The following is a 21,852-nucleotide window of genomic DNA, read 5'->3' on the forward strand; positions in this document are numbered from 1 at the left end:
CCTTGCAAACCTCTAGAATGAAATAAACTTCATCTGCATATTAAGCAGTGTGACTCTCTAGCTTCTTTTAAACATAAACTAGTTAACTGGATGGATATCCACAAATTTACTTCAGGATTGACTGGAAGGCCTTCATGGATAAAGGAGGTACAGCCTCAGGGAGGGTACTTGGCAATGTGAGAATGATCATGAGACACATTGATCTTGGAATATCTGTGAATCTATATGCTTCTGGTACAATGCTTGTTATAGTTCTCCAAGATCCATGCATATATTACATTAGCTTTAACAGTGTCTACATTTCTGCTGAGTTAAGGTCCTGCTGTAATCTGCAAGTATGAGACATGTTTCACTGCACAACTGAACAAAAAGAACTAAAGGAAGTAACAGAAGGGATATAGTTAATCTTTTCCTAACTGCTAGTACACAATGACTGTGCAACACAGTCAGAGCAGTGAGAGACTTTAATGGCCATTGATAATGGCTGACACTATGCTTTAAGCTGGATTTTTCTCTATATGCTAAAAAATGTCTATTTATGTTTATTAAAATAAAGTATTATTCATATTAAGATTTTGTATTTGATTTGATGCTGATCATTAAACTGATATTTGTAGTGATCATTGCAGGAAAATTCTGGCCTTTTACTGTTGCAGTAAATATTAACCAAATGAAAATTAGCACAAGTAGCAGTTATATGATCACAGATATGAAACTCTGGTCAGGAAACAGTATGTAACTACAGAACAATGATGTATTGTTTGTTGCTCAGTGACATGATGTACTGAGAATGTGAAATTTATAGCTAAATGCTGGCTAGCTTAAAGAAACAAATGAACAGCAGTAAAACTTTTCATGATTTATTTTATAAATGTATTGTTTGCATCAGATCAGACTATGGTCAGGACGTTTTTTTTTCTTTCAGTAGCATATTTCTCATCATAATGAAAATAAAATAATGAAAGTAATGAAAACAGAAAATACCAAGAATGACAACATCATCCCAATATCAGATCCATCTCAAAATGATTCAGATAAGTTACTGTCCAGGCAGTTTTCTGAACAATGTAACTAACTGACATTGCACAGTTAAAAAAATATATTGACCTGGAGTAAATTGATTTTTCCTAAAATTAGTAGAGCAGAAAGTAATAGAAAATATTTTGATATGCAATGTACCCATATGTAAATTCAATATAAAATATGAAATTGCCACTACAGTACGTTGAATACTTATCTCTGTTTATTAAATGTCAGTTTGAAAATACTGCAAGCCACCTGGCAATGTGGAAAGCAATGAAAGAAGGTGAGCAGGCACAATTTAAAGCATATCATTTGGCTCTGTGAGAAATAAAATGTTGTTTGGCATTTGTTACAAATAACTGATCCTGAACAAATTTGTTTCTTAAATATTCACGTGCATGGAAGTATATAATATCAGCACATAAGAATGACTAATGTGCCATACTTTGAGGTAGAATGCCATTTTTTTTTATTTTGTACCTGTTTTTTCTATCATACTTGAATATTACTATTATCCTGGTTACTCAATGCAGACATTAAAATTATACATGCCAGGGCCTAATGAGGTATCTTGTGGTGGCACATTTCTAAATGTTGAGGTAGTACGAGAAAAGAAACACTGTTGTCTTTGTTCTTAAAGAGAGTAGAAAATATAAAACTAGCTAGAATACAGTTGAATAATATTTTTTTGCATCTTTAGAAATACCACTATGCCCCAGATGACCAGTTTTGCTAAAATTCTGATATTTATAATTTCACTGGCTCTGAAGTTTAATTCATACTGATGCAGCTAGAAGTTTAGCAGCCAATCTTTTCCTATAATTTCAGGGATAACCAATCATCAAATAGACTGTCCGGTATGCAGTTAATCTTCTTTATGGGAATAGAACTGGCAAAGATAGTAATAAAGGTCATTCTTGTAACACTGCTAAGCTTAAAGCGCTATTTTTTTACTCTTTCAGCAGCCTTAGGGTCTGTGTTGATTTCTAAAGCCACAGTTGACAGAATGTTAGCAGAATCATTGACAGGATCAAACAAATCAGAATGAACATCAAACTTTACATCCCGAATACAGATTTACTTTTCATAGAAATAGATTTAAATAAAGTCCCTCATATTTTGACTGAGGTAATGAGTATATAGCACATCCTTTTAAATAAATTAAACCCAAGATGTTAGTCAAAACAATGACCACTAATTTCTGCAAGTTTGTCATTTCCTTGAACTATTATATTTCCACTTGACCATTATTAAATATGTCCAATGTTATCTAGTCTTTTGCTATCTATTGTACAATTGTGTAATGCCATATAATTTCAACATGAAACCTATATTGCTTGACAACAGGCAATAGCTGAAAAGGAAAATCAGCTGCAAACAGTTCTGCAAAATATATATGCAATATAGCATTGCTGTTTGAAACTTTAATTCTTTCTTTTTGTCTTTCATATCATAGTTTTATTTCTAGTATAAGCTTAAAAGGGGGTGCTTCTTTCTGGAAGTTCGAAAATGGATGTTGAAACAAGCATTTACAGGTTAACAGACTGACAAAACTACCATTGTTTTATGTTTTGTACCTCTCAAGTTCACAACAACAATATCCTGTAAGTTATTCTGTGCCTCTAGCCAGTATCACTGTATGGATTTTTCTGTTAGTCAATTGAATTTTGTACAGGCAGAGAGGCAAAGGTACAGTATTGCTTCAGCCAAGGAAACTCTTTCCCTTATTATAGTATATGGTTCCTTTAGGCATCAGTTTGTATAATGGAGCATATATTTCAAGCATATATAAGACTGGTATTATTACTTTAGTAACTATTTGTGTGCCTCTGATTTTCATGTCAAAGTCAATTTTTAACCCATGACCAGTGTTTAACGTAACCAAGAACAGCCCAGTCATGATGTAATATTCTGTGACAATAAATAGCTGCAAAGGGCACTAACATTTTGCTCATAAGTTTAGTGAATATCTACTGCAAAAGTTTCTCATTCAGAGCAATTACATCATTCACAAAGGAGCCACTGTCTATAAAGTCTGCAGCAACTATGTTAATGCATTTCTTTCCATCTCCTGGTGTCTGGTTCTTTACCCAAGGAATAAAATAGTGCTGATTTGATAGTGTAATTTCCTTTAATGACTCACAGAGATGACACATGATGAATGACAAATCCTCTGTCAGGTTAATCCCAGCAACAAAAAATTGTTCTAAATTGACAGAAAAAAAAAACAAATTAATATATGCACAGACATTATATTAAAAGTAAAAATGTAGAAGCAGTGATAAAAATAATGACTTCTTAATCCTCAACATTTTGGCATAAATACTCAGTATATTTAACAGATATTAACTACTTTTTATATTTAAATTACATTTCCTCCTCTGCTGATTTGTTCCACATCTCCCCATTTTTCACACAATTATTTCTTCTTGTGGTCTGTTCCATATATAAACTTCTTCAGTAGCCAAGATTAGCTTTTTGTAAAAAAATATAAATTGTACATCTGAGTGGACTCTTCCAGCAGTTTAGCATTTATCAGTAATATAACATTTGAGTTTCTCACTCACTGAAGCAAATCATCCCTTACAGTCCTCCCCAAATATGAGAAGGTTCCATGGTATGAGGGGGCATCTGCATCAGGTTGCTGTTTCACTGTCATTTAATGCCTACCAGTGAGTAGAGCTGATATTATTTTGCATATTCAGTTGCTTTTACTACTTTTGAGCCAGGGTGTGTGTGTGTGTGTGTGTGTGTGTGTGTGTGTGTGTGTGTGTGTGTGTGTGTTTGTTTAGCTGTCTGTCCAGGTGTCAACCCCCTACACAAATAGGAAGTGTACAACCTTCCTCACATCATGTTCAGAGGAAGATGTTTACATAGACAACCTTTGTTCTTGACACAGCCATTAATGACAAATCTCTCTCATCTAGTTATCTCGCAGAAGATATAATACCTTTCTGTCTGACCATTAACTTCACAAAGACTTCTAGAACTGTGATTTATAAGAAATTTCTTCATACAAAATTAGATATTATTTCCCTAAAAACTTAACATCTTAGTTCTGGGCTAATCCCATGTTAATAGATTCCTTCTACAATTTTATTAAGACTGATTAAAAGGCTCTTGATTCTTAGACTTCAGCTCCTGCAAAGACTGATAAGCTGTACTGGAATCTCAACAACAGGCTTGATTATTTTGGGATCCTGATGACTATATGGTTGGTAACAAAGAATCTATATGTTTATCCCCTATCAAGTAATAACTAACACTAGCACAACCATCATCCAGGCATTCATTATGGAATTTTTTTGTAGTAATGTACCCTCTGCATGACACAATACTTAATGGAGTGTGTAATTTAAATGCAATGAATATACTTTGGGCCTCTCACCCACTTCCACTGGTAATATGGTAGATGTAACATTTTTGCTTTGAATATTGTGTGAGTGTTTTTATCTACACTTACTGGGTCTTGTTTTTAAGTCTAGCTAGGTTTCTTGTATCATTTCTTCAAGTTTAGAAGGGGAACTTCTCTGTTAGACCACTTAGAAGCAGATACCTCCATCTAGAACTTGCTTTCAAGGTCAGACAGTTCAAATAGCAGTTGAGAAATTGATGTTAGATCATGAAATGATTTTCCTTAGACTGCCTTCCAGACTTACAGGTATCCAATTATTTTATTAATTTTCTTGGACTATTATTTGTTGTTTACTGAGTTTGGGTCCTGATATCTGTGACAGCCACACTAGCATGTTTATAGGGTAGTGATGGTAGGGGCAAGTCATCTTTTAGATCTTGTAGCAAAACTGTTTTAGGCTCAGCAGCCTTTACTTATCTTCTGTGGAGCAGAGAAATCGTTACAAAGATGGATGAATTGTTCAGTAAAGCTTTTATTTCTGGCTTGCATGGTGTTACAACTACTAGTTTGGAAGATTTTTTTCTTGATAGACAGGTCTGCTAAAGTTGTACCTGTAGATTTTTTAGCACCCAGGCTTATCATATCAGTATAACAGTACCTGGATTCCTGTTTGATTCTTGTTGATCTTAAATATTTGTGATTTGAAGAGGTTTATCCTACTAGCTAATTATAAATACAGACAAATGAGGGCCATTTAAGAAATAAAAGAGGAAGCCCTGTTATATATGTCATGGCATGGGAATACTCCACTACTTCCTTATGTCTAGCATGACTCATATAAAGCAGACATGAAATGAATTATGGGAAAGAGAAAGGTTTGAACTAAAACAAGTTCACATTGATGTGTCAAACCTCATTGGCAGCCATTTTGCAGAAAACATATTAGAATGCTATAAGAAGCAGTTAGAGTGACTTTGAGGTGTTAAAATAGCTCAGAAAATGAAAGAGTGAAAATATATATATTTGTAGTTCTAAAGTGGAGTTTTCCTTTAACTCTTACTTTGAATATGGAGATTACTGCTTTTGTAAATTTAAATCTATACATATTTATTATTATTTTTAACAAAATAGCTGTGTCTCTTTAGGAAATTGATAGTGGAATTGGGCTTCTTCATGAGGAAGGAACCATATATTCTCCAGAGTAGTTACTTTATCAAGATTTGGCAAATTTATTTTGACATTTTTCTCTTAGTCTAAAGTTTTGTCTCTGCCCAATTAGAGAAACAAGTTAGGAGAGATCCCCCAACACAGCCCATTTATCTGTACCATCTCCTGCTGTAATCCATTCATTAGCATTTCCTAAATCTTTCAGATAGTAGTAATGGCACTCCTTATTTTACATTAACTAATTTAGTCCTAGTTACTTCTTTTGTATCAGATCACATACTTTCCTTTATTCTCTAGATAATTTCACAGCCTCTTACACCTATAAAAGTATCCATAATCCATCTGCCTGTCCACCACTAAATAACATTCTACACAACTATGTTCTTAGTTGGTCATTATGATCCAGTGACCAAAAACTCCTGTTTGCCCACAGACCTATCCAGTGTGCTGGGCACTGAATGTACCTATACCGCATTGCTTAAGCCTGGAACTCCTTATTTCTGTCCAATACCTTCCCTCCCATCCTTCAAAACCATTCTGAAAGACTTGCTAACCAAAAGCTGGCGTTGTTCTTGCTCAACACCAGGATAAACTATATCTCTTAAAATGGACAAATATCTTATTCATACCTTACATCTCTTTACTCTCCCTTCTTCACACACTTCCTTAGTCTATCAATTTCTCCCCTGGCTTTCTCCCTAAATATAATAGAAACCCACTTTTCCTCTCACTTCATATTGTAATTCCTGTTTGTATTATGCTAACTTACCATTAATTTGTCTATAAAATGGCAACAGTTTCTCTAACTATTAAATCATTGCCATATAACTCATATTTCTTCTTGCCCAATGTTTTTATAGTATGTCTAACTTGGTATAATTATATAAACTGTATTTATTTATTTTTTGTATTATTTTAAAGACTGTAAAATTATTAGTCTTAAAATGTTTTGTAATACTTTGGAAATTTTCTCCTTAAGGCCTCCATTGAAAATGGGCTCATAACCAGCTAGACTTTCCTGGTAATCAAATGTCAGTAAGTAAATAACTGGTACTCTGTCACTATTTAATATTAAAATAAATGTATGCAATTTTGCTAACAAGCCAACTGGCAATCTCTGAATATCTCAGTTTGAAGGTATATTATTTCCTATTTGTATTCAGTGTAATGACATTTTTGAAACATAAAGCATCTAAAATATTAACACAAAGATTCCAGGTCTGAATCATGAAAATTTGTAGAAGAACTTAACAACCCCATTCACAAAGACCCTATACTAGGTAACAGGTATTTAGAAAGTAGGCTATGAATGTAATACTCATGAATAATTAACTAGTTACTGAGTGTGGAGATGGTCATTAAGCTGCAGGGCACCTCTCTCTCAGTTATGTTGCTCCAGCAATGTGATAGAGCTGATGTCACATTGGGTGACATTCTTCAAGCTGCTTGGGAGAAGGATGGATAGGGTTGTTTTACTGTGTGATGCCCGTGCCCTGGTCCAGCAATCAAGGAGCCTCTGTCCTCACCACTAACACCAGAGAGGGCATTTCATATATGAGGAAAGGATAACAAATACACTCAGTAAAGTGCAATTTCCCTTAAGAGCACACAGAGATCACAGTCAGTCCGGGGCTTGTTGCTCCCTTGCTCTCCAGGTCCCCAATAAGACTCCCCACTGGCACAGCTATAGGGTCCAGATCTCAGCCTAGTTGGGCAAGCTAAAATCTCTAGCACCCTCTCTGTCTAACCAGTGCTTTGTGTCCCTGCCCAAGTAGCTGACACACACACTTTGAGATACATTTATATAACCACACAGACACATCTGGGGAAGGCTAGCATAGGTTCTCCAGCTGTGCCCCTTTTACCCAGACTATACAGTAGTACCACTTGCCACCACCCAGCTAATATTTATCAGCTACCCAAAGGCCCTTAAAAGGGTGTCCAGTTATTACTGTGCAATATTATTATCCAATTGGTAGATGTGACTAAATAGTCAAAGCTTATTTGGAGTGACCTAGACAGTAAACTCTATAAATATGCAATGTACTCTAGAGATTAAACTATCTCTACACAAAACAGCCACAGTTAAAAGGTTTTAAAATATTTAATAATAAATAGTTAAAACCACAGACAATACTTTCTACTACACAGTCAGTGCTAGTCAAGAATTCAGAGGTCACACAGATATACTTAAAGAAAATCAGTAGTACAGTTCTGACATCACAGAGAAAACACTTAGTTTAATCTTTATAGTCCTAGCTATCTCTGCAAGAAAACACACTTCTAAGATAACTTATTTAAGAAAGGCAGAGTGCTGAGTGGGATAGTCAGACAAAAATGCTTAATCTCTGGTTCTCACTGTTTAAATTGAAGCTGCAGTTCTGCTAAAACATTACATCATATTTTACACTTTCCTGGTGTTCCCAGGCTGCCTGTAATTCTCCTGACAGTCTGCTGCCCCTAATAAGGCACTTAGACTGTATAAAGTTCCTCAGTCTTTTACATGTTTATACACTCATTCCAAACTTGTCCCTGCAACTATAGCTTTAGTTAATCCTACTGCTGCTAAACATTTAGTTAATTCCAATCCATCTCTTTCTGACAAAGATGGTAAAACAATAGGTAAGTATTTGGAAAAAGTACACGATTCTGCAAATTTGATTTTCAGAATTTTGAATTGTCAGGCACATATGTTAAAGTTTGTTTTGAATAACTATGAAATGTTGAGGAATGTTTCTTCTTGTGAGGAAAATGTGATTTAAATGGTTTAGTCTCTTCCATTTCACAGATGATCAAAACTTGTTGTTTAAAGTGTGTGTATGACTCTGTTGATACTTCTTTCAGGGCTATGGCCACTGGTACTATTTTGAAGAGGTTTATTTGGCTGTGCTATCAGAACCTCCCAGAGATGTTAAAAATGTGATTTTATATCCTCCTTTGGCAGAGAGTTAGTTTATGCACTCTATACTGCAGAGGTGATTAAAATGTGATGAGAGGAGTAAATTGATTCCAGGAATCTCTCAGACTTTACAGCCCTTCAATTCTAATTTTCCAAGGGATTTTATACCCCCTGTCCAGTTTTTGCAAAAAATAACATAAAAAGTGTTATCAAAATGCTGATAAACAGAAATTTAAGAGGGGTTCCAAAAAAAAGGTTTATTAGTAAGAGTATGGTGTCTACTTCCAGGAATGCGATCATTCCACTGTATTCAGCACATGTTAAGCTGATCATTGAGCATAATATCCCATTTGGTACTCACCTGTCCAAACACTTAATACAATTTAAATGATAACACTTTCTCACCAAGAGGATCAAGGGCCTAAATCCTAAAAACTACACGGAACATCTCAAAGCCTTGTCCCTTTTCTCAGTATCATTCAGGCTTCTGAAAGTCAATCTCTGCCTTGCTTACATGGCCTCAACAGACCCCATCCTCTGATATACTGCACGTGTGGAAGTCCAATGGTGGAATAAACAAATGCTGAAGAGATTTTAAATTTCTTCTGCAAAATAAATAGAATATGTTGGAGGGACAGATATGTATCACTGGGAATACCACTTCTTTGGAATTGTTTTTTTCTCCACATAAAGCAAAGTACTTCCCTGACTGTATTCAAATATAATGTGGATGAATGGATGGGAAATCACAAGTTCACCCTTGGTTTAGCACCCTTGTCCTTTATGAATAAGGATAATGTGTAAATGTTCTACCCACTTTGGATCATTCATACTTAAAATTACAAGGACTCAAAATTTCATGGGAATACAGGCTAGGTTTTTAAAGATCCTTGTTCATAGGTTGGTACTAGGCTATCGGCCCTAGGGCCTATACAAGCCTAGCCATAACAATTCCCTGGTTATTTCTTCCCACACTATTTACTTCCCTAGACCCTTGTCTAGCAGGGCGATTGACGTGATCCCCAGGATGAATTTCCTTTCTCCCATCCAATCATCAAGGTTCCTTTTGAAGAGGGCCAAAGAGGTGCTCTGCTTGACATGTATGGGGAGTCTCTGGGTCAGGAACCTATCCCTCCAGCATGTTTTGTTTATTGTGATGACAATGTTTAGATCCCTGGAGCATGTGGCTCTGAGGGATTGGGATTTCTTTAAGTGTAGCATGTCCAACAGCTCTGGGTTTGACATGGCCTTGTATGTTAAGCAGAGATCGCCTCTGAGTAGACGATATGTGACAGAGTATAGCTAGAGTTTTTTAAGGCGGTCAGCATAGGTCATCTGCTTTAGGCCTGTGATTCTTTTAGTGAGGTATTTCTGTGGCCTTTCCAATTGTTGCATATGTCTTGTGAATCAGTATTCTAGTAAGTACCTATGAACCTGCAAATAAACTGCTCACAACTTAACCAAGTTGAAATTTAGCTTTTCACAGTACTCTTTAGTGAAAACAGGTGAAGTATGTGCTGCTCTTGGAGCTCCATGACTTCCTGCATAGAAAGATGAGGCATTAAGCAGCTGCTTGTGTTTATATCATACTGATCTGGGCCTCTATGCAGGACTATTATGCAGATGAGAGCTTGGCTCATGAATGTATCTGAATTGGTCAGTCTACACACCATACCACTTGTGGAAAGGTCTGCGTGGCCTTATACACAAGCCTACAAAACTGCAAGGTGCAATGTGCATGTTCAGGCATGGGAATGTTGTGGTGTGAACATGAGGCCATCCAAGAGCAGAGGAAGTATGACAATCACAGTATCTGACATGCAGCTACACTTAGGTTTACAAATTCCATACCTTCAGGATTGTATTGCAATAGTCAAAAGTGGCATAACCTGTTATCATACCTGCAAATAACTGTACTACTGAGTTGCTTTGTGTTGCACAACAATTTCACAATGGGAAAAGAGTGTGACCATGAAATGGCACCCATGATTCTATAGAGGGGAACCTGTAGAATGGCTATAGCTTCTGAGAGTAGTTGTGTTTACAGGGCAGTTCCTTGTGCTCACAGGAGACTAAGATATTTCTCCATGTCCTTCATAAAAAACACAATTTGCTTGTGGACTCCTGTCAGGGTCCCCTTATAAAATGGCTGCCTGGCACTGTCTTGACAGGGCAGTGACTGAGCATCAAAGATGTACTGATAGTATGTACATACTTTTTTCACCTAAATTGTAATCTTGCCAGTTTGGAGTATAGTTTACTAATGTTCGTCTTTTTTAATTCCATAATTCCGGAGGCCATATTAATGAATGCTTAGTAATATCAAAGGGTTAGAATGCCTTTCAGGTGCAGGGGCGAGTACACCTGTTTTATATTCTAAAAAAATATATAGATAGTTAGACAGTTATTTACACACATCACACACACACACACACACACACGCACATTATGTGTGTGTGTGTGTGTGTGTGTGTGTGTGTGTGTGTATATATATATATATATATATATATATATATATGTGTGTGTATATGCATATTTTTTTTTTGGTCAGGGTCAATGTCTAATTCCTCACCCCACAGCCTGCACCTGTTGCCCTTGGGATTCCAGATACTGGCTAAGGCTCTTGCCACCCCATAGTGCCTTTTTTAGGCAAGATTCAAATGACAAATTCACCACCATAACAGGTACAAGCAAGCAAAATCTGAGTGTAATGCTACTCAATGCTAGAAGTCTAAACCTGAAAATGCACTCACTCGGGGCACTCCTTAAACTGGAGAACATCGGCATCTGTGCAGCGACAGAGACCTGGTTCAAGGCTCCAGAGAGCACCCCTGCATTACCAGGCTATAATTCATACCACACCTTTCGGCCACCTAACTTGGACCAAAGCACTAAAGGCGGAGGCATGTCCATATTCATTAAGGATAACCACACCTCCAGGCTAGTTGCTCAGCATAATGCATCTGAGATTATCCAAGTGCAACTAACTCTGGACAAAACCACAATGCAAATTATAGCTTGCTACAGATCCCCCACCATGCCCCAGGATTCCCACTCCTCATTTCTTGAAACACTGGAAAATATTAGGGTACAACCTAACACCCTAATAATGGGCGATTTCAACTACCCCACCATTAACTGGGAAAACTACTCATGTACCAACTCTTGTGCTCATTGTTTTCTGGAATTCATAAATTCCAATGCCTTGGATCAACTTATCCACACCCCCACTAGGGGCAGCAATATCCTAGACCTGGTTATTACCAACATGGGCAACCGGTGTTCCACACCAGAGGTCAATAAATCTTTGGTCAGATCCGACCACAAGCAAATCACCCTAGACATCCACATCCCAGCCCCACCCCCTATTAGGGAAACCACCGTAAAAAATTTTTTCAAAGCCAACTTCATGCTTCTTAAGAGAGAAGTGGCAAGCTTCGCAACACCCATGCTGATGGACAATAAAGATACGACTGCTGAATCCTATACAATTGCACTTTATAAGCACTTACACGAGTGCATGGATCGTGCAACCCCTAACAGAACCAAGATGCTATCTTCCAAAAAAAGGAGGCCAATCTGGTGGTTCCCTGCCATAAACTCTACAACAGAAGAAAGAAACTGTTGCAAAAAGAGTAAAATCCCATGACTGGAAGAACTCCCTGGTCAGCCTCAGTAAGAAGCTGAGATCCCTCATAAAATCCTCCAAAGATAGTTATGAAAACAAAATCACCACTGATTCTAAAGACAACCACAAAGCATTCTATAGCTATGTCAAGAATCTCAATGGCAACACTCAGATCTGCTCTGAGTTAAAGCACAATGGCACTAAATATACAGAACCAACTGATACTGCCAACATCCTGGCAGATAGGTTCAGTGCTAACTTTGCCGCTCTCTCATCCCCTAAAGGGCCCATCTCTATACCGGAAGAATGCAAAGTACTTGTAATCACGGCTGCACAGGTAAAAAACACTCTCCAAAGCCAAGAACACAGCATCCATGGGACCTGACAACATCCCAGGCTGCGTTCTATATGAACTACAGAATGAACTGGCACCCTACCTAAGTACCATGTTCAATCATAGCCTCACCTCAGGCTTTGTGCCCACTGAATGGTGCACAGCAACGGTTATCCCACTCCACAAAGGGGAGCCACCACGGACCCCAGGAACTACCGCCCCATTAGCCTGACAAGCCTAGTCTGCAAGGCTATGGAATGTATCATCATGGAACTTATAAACAATGACATTGGTAATCTCCAAACTCTGGACCCTACCCAGTTCGGGTTTGTAAAAGGCAGATCGTGTCTCCTAAACCTGATAGACTTCTTTGAAGTGGTCACCAAAGCTATAGATGAAGGTAAGGTGGTACATACAGCTATCCAGATCTCACCAAGGCTTTCAACACCATCCCCCACTCTGGAATTATACACAAACTCACTAAACTAGGTATAAATCCCTATGTCACAAGATGGGTTGCCAACTGGCTTACTGACCGATCCCACACTGTGAAAGTAGCACACTCTAAATCCAACTTCAGACCAGTGACAAGTGGAGTTCCACAGGGTTCAGTCCTAGGTCCTCTCCTGTTTGGTATCTACTTCTCTGAAGTACAGGCTAACACAGAAGGTCTTTCGCTAACAAAGTTTACAGATGACTGCAAACTAGGAGCCATAACCAAATCTCCTACCGATGTGGACATCCTACAAAAGGGCCTCACTGAGACAGATGCCTGGTGTCAAAGCCATGGCCTCAAGCTCAATGCCAAAAAGTGCATGGTCATCCCTTTTGGTAAAAACTCTGTACCCATGAACTACCACATAGGCAGTAGTCTACTTAACACCAAAAGTGTGATAAAAGACCTTGGGACACAGGTGGACAGTAGTCTCTCCTTTGATACTCACATCACCACAGTAGTCAGGAAATCCTTCTACATGGCACACCTCATTACAAAAGGTTTCTCATCCAGGAAAAAAGAGGTCATTGTTCCCCTCTACCCATCACTCATTAGACCCATTATAGAATACAACGCCCCTTTTGGTATGTACCTTACAAGAATCTACGACAACTGGAAAGGCCACAGAAATACCTCACAAAGAGGATTACTGGCCTCAAACAGATGCCCTACGCAGACCGTCTCAAAAAACTCCAGCTTTACTCGGTCACATATCGCCTACTCAGATGCGTTCTCTGCCTAACATACAAAGCTATGGCAAACCGAGAGCTGTTGGACATGCTCCACGTAAAGAAATCCCAATCCCTCCGAGCTACAGGCTCTAGGGACCTAAACCTTGTCACCACAGTAAACAGAACATGCTGGAGGGATAGATTCCTGTCTCAGAGACTTCCCATACTCTAGAACAAACTACCTATCTATATCAAACAAAGCTCCTCATTAGCACTCTTCAAGAAAAATCTTGATGATTGGAAGGGAAATAGGAAATTCACCCTGGGGATCACTTCTGTGGCTCTGCTTGACAGGGGTACAGGAAAATAATTTTCTTGGGTGGCAAACGCCAGGGTACCATTTGGCTAGGCTTATGTAGGCCCTAGGGCCAATAGCCTAGTTCCTGCCTATGAACCTATAAGGACTATGAACACACCTGTTGCTGATTAGGTTGTACCTATCTGCTACTTCTGGCAGTTCACAATTGTAAGGTATTGGTAATGTATGTGATTCCAAGTTGATTAATGTGTACTTAAAATATTGATACTGTGACAGCTCAACAGGTAAAGCACTTATCTTTCCCGGTTGATAGTAAGAGAAGTCCCATGGTCACTTCCAGCAGCAGGTGCTCTCCTTCCATCTGCATTACCCACAGTACATTACAACTAGGGAGGAGGTGCAGGAAATGCTATCTTGTGAATGAGGCCTCTGTGGGGTCCATATCAACTGACTTTAATGTTAACATTTACTGTGCATAGGGAAGCACTTCCCTGTAAATATAAGTCAACACACATACAATCCTGAAGATTTTGCATTAGCAAGGGTGTGCATGTGTGTACCAGTAGTACTGCTGCCATGATGTCTCAAAAGGTAGCACACTTACCTTTTATGCCTCAAAGTATGTAGGTTCCTAGTTTAACTCAAGAGCAGTAGTTTTCCTCCCATGTATGTGCAGGACATATAAGTGGTGGAACACAGAGGTTGTCAAGGTGAAGTTACATGTGCAACTTATGTGCAGGGCATTACATACCCATTATAGTTAATGATGTGTTTTCATTGTGCACTGCAGTTACAATTTAGATCATATTTTTCTGGTTATGTAGTACTATATGAAACATATGTTTGCATTTCTCTCCCTCACCCTCTTAGTCACTATTTGTTTTATTGTATTTCTTTGTGGTATGTTTTGTTGTTTTTCTTAATTTATTTATATTTTTATACCACAACATCCACAGCACCACCTGTGGACCTGCCACAGCCCACTAGCCCTCAGAGACCAGTGCTGCCTCCCCATCCTAACAACAGGCTACTGGAGCCACTTCTTAAACTGTGCCTGAGAAGGAGAAGACAAATAGGCCCTCAATCCCTGCCTCGGGTTGGCTTCACCAGCAGGGTCTGTTTTAGTTTCCCAATGGTGGCTCTGAGAGGTTCTGACCCATTTATCAGAAGAATTTATTGATTTATTTATTTGTCTTTGTTGACAAGGAAAGTCTGACTGGGCAGAACCTATTTTCAGCGGATGCCTGGAGATAAAAGCTCCACAACAGTACATTTACATTAACAAGTGAATTTTAGACAGTTCTCAAAAAAACAACAGTTATACTTCTCATAAAACAACAAACATAATTACAAGAAGAAGTGAGCTACTTGACATGATCAGGGAGATCATGGGCCAATGCCTAGATGCCTGCATCAGCCACTTGGAAAGACTTCTTATGCAACTTCTAAAGTTGAATTCATGCCCCTCACTGGCACCACTTTCATAGCCAGACCCTTGGCTCAGTAATGAGAACTTTCAGTGGTAAGGTCTGATCTCCCACTGGGTCTGACATGGATAAGGAGATAGTACTGTATATACCTACCGTATTCTATGTCACGGTGTTCCACTATCTTTTATGTCTGTGCCTGCTCATGTTTGTTGTCCATTTCTTTCAGTCACCATTGTCTTCCCTCAGATTGTTGATTTCTACTCCAGTCTGTCCCCCCTACCTCTATGTGCCAACACTTCCACTTTCAGTCTTGTCTGTCTTCTGTACTTGTTCATGAGCTAAATGAGAAATGGTTCCAGATAATTAATATTGTGCCTACAGACTTGTGAACTGACCATCTTTCAGTAATTTACACCTAACTTTCAGTAAAATTTTTCCTTCTTGAGACTTCAGTGAGGTCTTATTTTCAGATGCTTACCACCTTGTGTATTTTTTCTGTCGAACATGATTATTGCAGCAGGCTTACCTGCACAGTTTACTATCATTAAATTGAAACGGAGTCTGTAGATGGATCATATTATCGGCCGATGTCCGTGAAAACTCACACAGCCGAAATTGCCAAATTACATGTTGAATGCGACCTATGGACAGGTTTTAAAATGGGTCGAGATAGGGGCGAGATTTGTAGTTCGGTAATATCGGGAGTTTGACAGTGCCAACATTTGAGGTCGGGTTTTCGTGTGAAGTGGAGACCTACCTGCACTGTGAAAACAAAACATCTATCAGATTAATTGGCTTGAAATCACAGCAGAGTTATGGTGCATATATTGTACTGCTGCTAAAATATAAAAAAAAAAAAAAATCAACTGTTTTCGTTAGACATCAATAATATCAGCTGAATGATTATTTTCTATATTTGTACCTGGGCGTCCTTTTTGTTTCTGCTTTTCCAAGTAATTGAGAAGTTCTTGAGGGTCCACAGTATTACCCCACCAATAAGGTGCTGCAGGCCACAGTTGTTTGTATTGCTTCTCAATGTCATTCTCATAGGAGATAATAACCTGATAGCCATGCCGCCACAAAGTATTTAGGGTTGGATACTCCTAAAGTAAAAATAAATAAATTAAAACAGCAATTGACCAGTTAGAAGTGTGGTACACTAAATCACGAAACTTAATCAAGACAAGACTCCTCATTTAGTAATAGAAGCTAGCATTTTCATAATTGACATAAAGGTACTGCAAAATCCAAGTAGAAGACAAAATATGTAACAAACTAACAATGCAAGTGTTCTTCATAATAGACTTCGGTATGACCATCTCAGCATGCTAACAAAACCTGTAAGTTAGCACAGTTCTGGTGTTGTGGTTATTTTAGCAAAGGCCCTCTTGTAAGTAATGCCATTCTGTTTTATGTTACAGTATTTGGAAACTTTTTCCTTGGGCCACTCATGTAAAACTGACTAGGTTTAGTGGGTTATCACCAATTTAAAAAAGGAAATAAAATAAATAAATTAAATATATTGGTTATATGGTAAATAGGCCAAAAGGTGTTTTGCTAATCATAGTTTTCACTTAATTGGTTGAACCAGTCCAGATGGGGTATCATTTCAGTATGGCATTTCTCCTTACCTCTGAGGTGTAGAAACATGAAGTTTTTTCCTTACCCTCCAATTCTAGTAATATGTGTGCTGCCATACCACACTGCAGGGCTTACTGCTGTGCTCTGCTCTGATAATAGCATAAGTCTTGGACCTGAATCTCAGTCACCACAGGGGCTCACCTGCCACCCCTGAAGTGGGATTCCCTGACCCTATCTCATGGAAGATGTGCAGGCATCTGATGATTACTCCTTCCTCACTTCACCATCTCCATAGCACCCATGCTGCTCATCAACCTTACGTTATTAGGGAAATAGACATAGACTTTGCTTCTGCTTCAATGGGTCAGACAGACTCTACAGCTGGTTATACTTAGAGCAGGGGTGTAGTGACCCAGTCTCCTAAGTGAGAGGTCTTTCCTTGATGAAAAAGGTAGTTGTGGGATTTTAGAGGTGATCTAGTAGTTTCTAGTTGATTACCTCTACATCCAAAACCACTGCTTTAGCTTTCGCAGATAAAAAAAATGTATAATGAAGAGTAGTAGAAGATGGTTTAAAGCAGCAGAAAGCACCCCTGCGCTACCAGGCTATAACTCATGCCACACCTTTTGGCCCCAGAACCTGGACCAAAGCTCCAAAGGCACTGATGTCTCCATATTCATAAAACATATGCACACCTCCAGACTAGTAGTCCAGCATAACACATCTGAGATACTCCAGGTACAACTAACATTGGGTAAGATGGTGATTCAGGTCATAGCCTGCTATAGGTCCCCAACCATGTCCCAAGACTCTCACTCCACATTCCCAAGCACCCTGAAAATTATTAAGATCCAACCCAACACTCTCATACTAGGTGACTTTAACTACCACTCCATCAACTGGGAAAATTACTCATGCACCAATGCACTGGCCCATCGCTTCCTGGAATTCATCACTTCCAATGCCCTGGAATAGCTCATTCTTACTCCCACTAGAGGATGCAACATCCCTGAACTGGTTATTACTAACATGGGCAACTGTAGCTCTACACCAATAGTCAATTCCTCCATGGTTAGATCCGACCACAAACTAATCACCATGGAAATCCACATCTCAGCCACACCTCACACAAGGGTATCCACCATGAAAAACTTCTCCAAAGCTGAATTTGGACTCCTAAAAACAGAGGTGACCAACTTCACAGCATCCATGGAAAATAAATGCATGACTGCTGAATCATACACCAATACACTGTACAAACACATACATAAATGCATGGAACTAGCCATACCCAACAGAACCAAGACGATATCCTCCAAAAAAGGAAGCCAATCTGGTGGTCCCCTGCCATTAATAAACTCTACAAAAGAAGGAAAAAACTGTTGCAGAAAAAGGTTACATCCCAAGACTGGAAAAATTCCCATATTAGCCTCAACAAAAAGTTGAGATCCCTCATCAAAACCTCCAAAGCCATCTATGAAGGCAAAAATTGAGGCAGACACTAAAAACAACCACAAAGCCTTCTATATTTATATCAAGATTCTCCACGGCAATAGCCAGATTTGCTCTGAGTTACTGCACAATGGTACTTTCTATACTGAGCCAACACATATTGCCAACATATTGGCCGATAGATTCAGTGCCAACTTTACCCCCCCCCCCAAAAAAAAAACAATCTCAATACCGGAAGAATTCCGGGCACCTAGCATTACTGCAGCACAGGTTAAAGCTGCATTGTCCAAGGCCAAGAATACAGCTTCCATGAGACCCAACAATATCCCTGGCTGTGATTTACATGAATTGCAAAGTTAACTGGCACCACATCTGTGTCCCCTGTTCACTCACAGCCTAACCTCGGGCTTTGTTCCTATCGAATGGTGCACTGCTATTGTCATTCCTCGCCATAAAGGAGGAGTGACTACAGACCCTGGAAATTATCACCCTATTAGCTTGATGAGTCTGATATGTAAGGCTATGGAGAGCATCATCATGGACCTAATTAACAAGGATATAGGGAATCTCCAAACTCTAGATCCCATGCAATTTGGTTTTGTGAATGGTAGATCATGCCTGGTCAACCTGGTTGACTTCTTTGAGTCAGTCACCAAAGCTATGGATGAAGGTAAGGCAGTTCATACAGCCTACCTTGATCGGGCCAAGGCCTTTGATACAATTCCTCACTCAGGAATTATTGATAAAGTCACCAAACTAGGCATCAATCCCTATATAGTTAGGTGGGTTGCAAACTGGCTTACAGATAGAACCCACAGTGTGAAAGTAGTGGACTCCAAGTCAGACTGCCGACCAGTCATGAGTGGAGTCCCACAGGGATCGGTCTTGGGTCCTCTCATGTTTGGCATCTACTTCTCAGAAGTCCAGGCCAACATGGAGTGACTCTGACTGACCAGGTTCGCAGATGACTGCAAGCTGGGAGCCACTATTATCTCCCCAAGTGATGCAGACATCCTACAGAAAGGCCTCACTGAGACCAATGACTGGTGTCAAAACCATGGCCTTAAGCTTAATGCCAAAAAATGTGTCTTCACCCCCTTTGGGAAGAACTCAGTTCCCACTAATTACCACATCAATGGGAGCCCACTGAAGGTGTTATAAGAGATCTGGGGACACAGGTTGACAGCAACCTCTCCTTCAACCACCACATTGCCACTGTGGTCAGAAAGTCCTTCTATGTGGCACATCTCATTACCAAGGGAATTGCATCCAGGAAGAAAGAGGTCATGATTTCCTTTCTACTCTTCCCTCATTAGACCAATCATAGAGTATAATACCCCATTTGGCATGTACCTCACTAGACACCTGCAACAGCTGGAAAAGCCACAAAAGTACCTCACAAAGAGGATCCTAGGCCTTAAACACATGCCCTACATGGACAGACTTAAAACACTCCAGCTATTCTCTGTCTCATATCGTCTATAAAGAGACAATCTCTGCTTGACTTACAAAACCATATCTGACCCAGGTCTGTTAGAAATGCTACATGTAAAGAAATCCCAATCCCTCCACACCACACGCTCCAGAGACCTCAGCCTCATTACCGCAATCAACAGAACATGCTGGAGGGACAGGTTCATAACCCAGAGACTGCCCATGCTCTGGAATAGACTTCACATACATGTCAAACAGAGCATCTCACTGACCCTCTTCAAGAGAAATTTTGATGAGTGGATGGGAAATAGAAAGTCCACCCTGGGGATCACTCCAGTGGTTCTACTTGATAGAGGCACTGGGAACTAACGTTGGGCAGCACAATGCCAGGGCACTTCTATGGGCTAGGCTTTTAAAGGCCCCAGGGCCATTAGCCTAGTACACATCAGTTGGGGTACAAGTAAGGTATGTCACACAGCAGTGGAAGTTTTTAAAACTTTTGTTAAAACTTCTAGAAACTGTTTAAAGCTACTAGTAAACAAGACCAGCAGAACAATGACATTTCCTTACAGATTTTCAAGGCCTAGTTAATTCTGTTCTATCTGCCCAAACAGAACTGGTCAAAAGTACCCCAAGTACCAAAGACCACAGTGTTAGGCATATTGGGATTGATGTTTGTATGAGAATCAGTGTGATTTAATCAGAAGTTTCTCAAAATAGAGAGGAAAGTAGAAACTTCCCATAAATCCACAAACCACAATCTCACTATGCCTAACATTGCAACCTTTACATTGTAGGCTCTGATCATTAATAATCCTGGTCTTCTTTGGTAGAAGTTAAAAAAGAACCCTTAACAACATTCATTACTGTCTAGCATAGCTTCCTCTCACCCCTCCTACTTGCAAATCAAGTGCAGGGCTGGATGACCATTTTAGTGTGGCATTACTCATTACATCTGAGGTGAAGGAACCTGATTGTATTCTACCCCTTATTCCAGCAGCACATGTGCTTCCTTCCGTGATATCCTGTGGGTGTGAGGAATACAAAGGGCTTTTCCCCCCTGCAAGAACATTTATTTTGCTCTTTGCTGGTAGGTTGTAGGTGGAATGTGCTCTTGTTAAGTTGTGATTGAGCAATGTGTTTGCAAACAATCATGCATTCATCATTCATAGGGGTAGCAAAGCAGGATATGTGTCACTAGATACTAACAGAGCATTTCTGTTATGCCTTGAGATATTATGAGGCTTGCTTTCATTGTATAGCTTGTCCAGAACACATGCATCTTAACAGTAAGGTAAATTCATCAAAAACATTGCTTGAACAATGGTAACTCAATGGTTAAGAGTATGGTTTTAGTATGCATGGATGGGATTAAGTAAGACTGTTTTTTTTATTTTCAGCCTTGCATGTTCCATGAGTGAATCCATTTTTGTTGCGAAAATTGTAGAAAAATACATGGCACTGAGTACAGTTCAGGAGGAATAACATTCCAAGTTTAATAGCTTATACTGATTTATATACATTAATAAAGTAATCAGTGAAATGGGAAGCTTTAAAAGGTTTGACAGAGGGGGTGACCCATTCTATAGAGATACAGCATACTGAAAATTAACAGAAACTTGCAGAATTTAAGCAGCAAGACTGTAAATTATAGTTTTGTATTATAAAACAGGGAAGAACATACATTATAACTAGAACAGGGCAGACTAAATGAAGGCTTTGGCAGTGAAAAAATATAATACATACACAGTGACTAAACAGGGCCAGTATATACTAGTCTAACCACATAAATATTGGCATTCCCTTTGCAATTTTTCCTTTTCAACTTCCTGGACACCTAGATATTAATCCAGCTAAATGAGAAATATTATGAAGAAGAGGTGTGGGTATAATGATAGAAGATTATGATCAGGTCTCTGATTGTAATCATCTTATTTTGTTTGAGACATGGATGCCAAGAAATTAACATCTGGACAGCAAAGTTCAAGAGGTGAACCTTGGCATCTATGTGAAAAACACATAATATAGGGTTGCAGTCGGAGCCCGGTCATAATTCTTTGCAG

At 39.1% G+C, this 21,852-nt stretch overlaps 1 protein-coding gene across 1 annotated transcript in view; it reads right to left on the reverse strand.

The window, feature by feature from the left end:
* Positions 1-847: 847 nt before the first annotated feature.
* Positions 848-21,852, reverse strand: part of PLCXD1 (phosphatidylinositol specific phospholipase C X domain containing 1) — a 173,217-nt gene continuing 152,212 nt past the window's right edge. Inside the window, exons 5-6 of the mRNA XM_044072470.1 lie at positions 16,245-16,425; positions 848-3,229 (exon numbers count right to left, since the gene is read on the reverse strand). Coding sequence (XP_043928405.1) covers positions 2,994-3,229; positions 16,245-16,425 — 417 coding nt within the window. The 3' untranslated portion in view covers positions 848-2,993. The remainder of the gene's footprint in view (positions 3,230-16,244; positions 16,426-21,852) is intronic.

Source organism: Protopterus annectens, chromosome 5.part0 (genome assembly GCF_019279795.1).
Source record: "Protopterus annectens isolate FY-2018-M chromosome 5.part0, PAN1.0, whole genome shotgun sequence".
NCBI classification, from domain to species: Eukaryota; Metazoa; Chordata; order Ceratodontiformes; family Protopteridae; genus Protopterus; species Protopterus annectens.